General features: G+C 42.3%; 1 protein-coding gene across 1 annotated transcript; it reads right to left on the bottom strand.

Moving 5' to 3' along the window:
• Positions 1–218: 218 nt before the first annotated feature.
• Positions 219–2,365, bottom strand: LOC132163962 (FAF-like protein (DUF3049)). Its single transcript, XM_059574350.2, has 2 exons — positions 2,257–2,365; positions 219–1,985 (listed from the first exon to the last, which is right to left on the bottom strand). The coding sequence occupies exon 2, from the start codon at positions 1,947–1,949 to the stop codon at positions 492–494; it is 1,458 nt and encodes a 485-aa protein (XP_059430333.1). The 5' UTR covers positions 1,950–1,985; positions 2,257–2,365; the 3' UTR covers positions 219–491.
• Positions 2,366–3,338: the final 973 nt, after the last annotated feature.

Genomic DNA, 3,338 nt, shown 5'->3' with positions numbered 1-3,338 from the left:
AAAATCCATCACACTCATCCTCTAGTGTAGAGGAGCAGCAGATATGAGGAGGATCTTGGTGTTCCCGGAATGAAGCTCAATTAGGCCAGGGAAATGACTCATATTGGCATTCAATTGGCTGAGAATAACGAAAGCAAAGAAAGTTAAAAGAAAAGGAAGCAATCATAATGCAGGGACAGGTCACAGACAAGAGAGTCCACCAAGTCAAAGATGATGCCAAAGATCTTGCTTTGATTAATTAGCTACTAATTAATAGCAGACGCTGATGAAATTTATACAACTGTTAGGGTCATCTCTCTCTTTCTCTTGGGTTTTTTGTTTTTGTTTTTTAAATCAAAAGTACTTTTCTTTTTTGGTTCGTCTTTTTGTTTTATTTTTGTTTTTGACTACACAAACCCTGAGAGAGTGGGAAAATAAACCAAAAAAAAAAAAGCGGTACAATATGGTAATTTTTGAGTAACAATGGAGGAAATTAGAGGGTGTATGGATGATCAGGAGGTGGCAATGCAATAGGGCTCCCAGAAGAGGAGAGACCGTCGAGGCTCCTTGCAGCCGCCTCTCATAAGAACAAGCGATTGTTGCTGATCATTTGCCGCCGGAATATTAATGTTCCTGGAGCTGGAGATGATGAGATTGTTTGGGTTGTTTTTGGCGGCGGCGGTCGGCTGCGGGGGTTGTTGAGCTGCCGGCTTGGCCCGCCAGTAGTACTCATAAGCATTGAAAGAAGCTGCTGCCGTTGGCGGCGCTGCCGGGTTCGAGGGCATTAGCCGAGCCACCCGGGGCCGCGGCGGCAGAGATTTTGTCACCTCTTCTTCTTCATCGTCGTCTTCGAATTTGACAACCTCGTTGAACCTGCGTGGCCATGTCGGATTTCTGCCGGCAATCCCAATGGGCTTGTTCATCATTAGAGCTAATCTGTGCACATTTATCACCCTACTAATGGGCGCTTGCTCTATCACCATTCCAATTTCTTCATCCTCCTCTTCTTCTTCTTCACCACCATCGTCGTCGTCGTCGTCATCATAAACTTCCTCGAAATCGCCGAGTTCTTCTTCAAAATCTTCCATTTCTTCTTCTTCGTCTTCTTCTTCTTCTTCGTCTTTCTCTGCTTCATTTGGGAGAATAGAATCGACGAAAGTGAGGACAAGGCGGCCGTCCTGCCGTTGAGCGCGGAAGCGGTTCTGCGAAGGGATGGAGACGGCTTCGAGGACTAATCGGCCATTGTCGCGGCGAGATTGCATGCGGAGAGAAGCGCCATCTTCTCGAGACAGAGAAGGGAGAGGTGGGGGGAAAGATTTAGCCTGCGATTTCTTACAAAAAGCAGAGGATTTGTTATACTTTGCCACCCTTAATTCCTCGGCCGAATCAAAAGCTTTCAGATCTTCTTGTAGTTGTTGTTGCTCCTCTTCTTCTTCTTCTTCTTCCTCTGCTTCACCCGTCTCCGATGGCGGGTACGACGAGAACCCGTCGGACCCGGTTTCCGACCCGAGACTCTCCGTGCAAATTTGGAGGCTCTTTTCGCTCAAAGAGCTCGTGGATCTCTTCACAAGAGGGTGAATATAAGGAGGAGGAAGTGGGATATTGGATGCGTCGTCGTTTGCCTTCTGAGACAAAATCGAGCTCCACATATCGAATTGTTCTCGCCCTTCCATTTTCTCCTTCCTTTCTTCTTCGTCTTCTTCTCCTTCCGACGAGGACGATGAATCTGCTAAAGAAACAGAGATTCGTTCCGACGACGCGATCTTTTTCATGAGAGAGAAGCCGTTCTGAGCCAGCCATTTCTTGGACGACATGTCTGCCGACAGAGTTCTCCGAAGAGAAGCAGCTTTGGTTCTTTCGCAGTCCGACCCAAGAATGGTGACGATCCCCTGCTTCTCGACAACCTTAGCCTCTTCCTCAACGTTTGGAAACGAAGAGAACCGGAGGCTCTTGCTCAAAGAAGTAGACATCTCCAGAAATTCACCGCAGGAGAAGCACAAGTTTAGCTGCACAAAAAAGAAAAAGTAACCAAAATTTAGATAAACCAAAACCCAAGAAGCAGAGGATGCAGAGATCAAGTTGCTAAATATCCGGAGCGGGTTGGTTCAAGTGGTAAGTCACTTTAAACGGTCACACTTTACAAAAAGGCTTTACACGGTGTTTCGGAGATTTAGTCGGAATAAACCCGAATACCCGAATTATAAAAAATAAAAATAAAAATTTAAAATTAAAATAAAAAAGCAGCTTGAAAACAGTATGTGAGATGAAATTGGTTACCTTTGGCAAGCAACAGCCAACAGCACATCCAACAGAGGAGCTGTTGGGTGCTGAGTTGCAAGGAAGGAGAGGAGGATGTGTGGAAGATGACGAATATGATGTTTGAGGAGTGGCTGTGGATGATGGCAAAGGAAGAAGGGGGAGTGAGGGTATTTGTAGGGAGCCAAAAAGCCTTTGGAACCCTGTCCAATGGGGCCCGCCTACGCCACCATGAAAAGACACTCTCTCATTGGTCTCTAGTTTTTCCCTTATCAGAAAAAGTGTATGATAAAAGCGAAAAAATTAAAAATTACAAGAGTTTAATTGGATATTGAGAGGGAAGCCTCAGTTTGGTTCACATGTGCTCTCTCCCTCAAAAATTTGTATAGGATTTTATTTGGATTTAATATGAAATCAAATGAAAAAGATGTTGATCACATTCATCCGTTCAACAGGAATATATATATGTATATATTACAGTTGTATTCATGATTGTGATGAATTGATCTAAATTTTTGGAACCACTCATCATCTGGATGAAGACACAGCCTGATATTTGCCCTTAATTTCTGAAAACGACTTGTCATCTCAATGATTAAGGATAAAAAAAAAAACAATTTCCTTTCAATTCGGAGAAGTATAGAGTTGTCATCAACTAGTGAGGAATAAAAATAGCCATTTTCAGCCTTTCATTTATTCTTACTTATAAGAATAAAACTAGTAACGAAAATTTTCAAATATAATAAAATGTTGTCTTCAATGGTATGATGTATCATCAGTTTTTATGGTGAAGTGGATAAAGGTCCAATATTCAACCGATGCAGCACAGTTTTCAGGATTTGGGATGGCAGATCGCATTATATATAGCGTTTAATTGCTAAAAAATTGGTAAAATGTTTTATAAAGTATATATACATATACAAGCTCATTCCGCTGCAGCACGTGTTCACGTGTTGAGTTTGAGTCGTGTTGAGATACTAATATAAGACTATATAGGTTAATCGTAACTCGATCAATTTAATTGAACGGGTCAATCCTTATCAACATTAATTTAATAGTATCGTGTCAAAAATTATCAACTTTAGTGTCGTATATTGAGTTCG

This window comes from Corylus avellana, chromosome 8 (genome assembly GCF_965113065.1).
Source record: "Corylus avellana chromosome 8, dhCorAvel1.hap1.2, whole genome shotgun sequence".
In the NCBI taxonomy this organism is placed as follows: domain Eukaryota; kingdom Viridiplantae; phylum Streptophyta; class Magnoliopsida; order Fagales; family Betulaceae; genus Corylus; species Corylus avellana.
This window is presented reverse-complemented; position numbering and strand designations above follow the sequence as displayed.

Coding starts and splice junctions, on each gene's coding strand:
- LOC132163962 (XM_059574350.2), bottom strand. CDS start 1,949: ATGTCTACTTCTTTGAGCAAGAGCCTCCGGTTCTCTTCGTTTCCAAAC.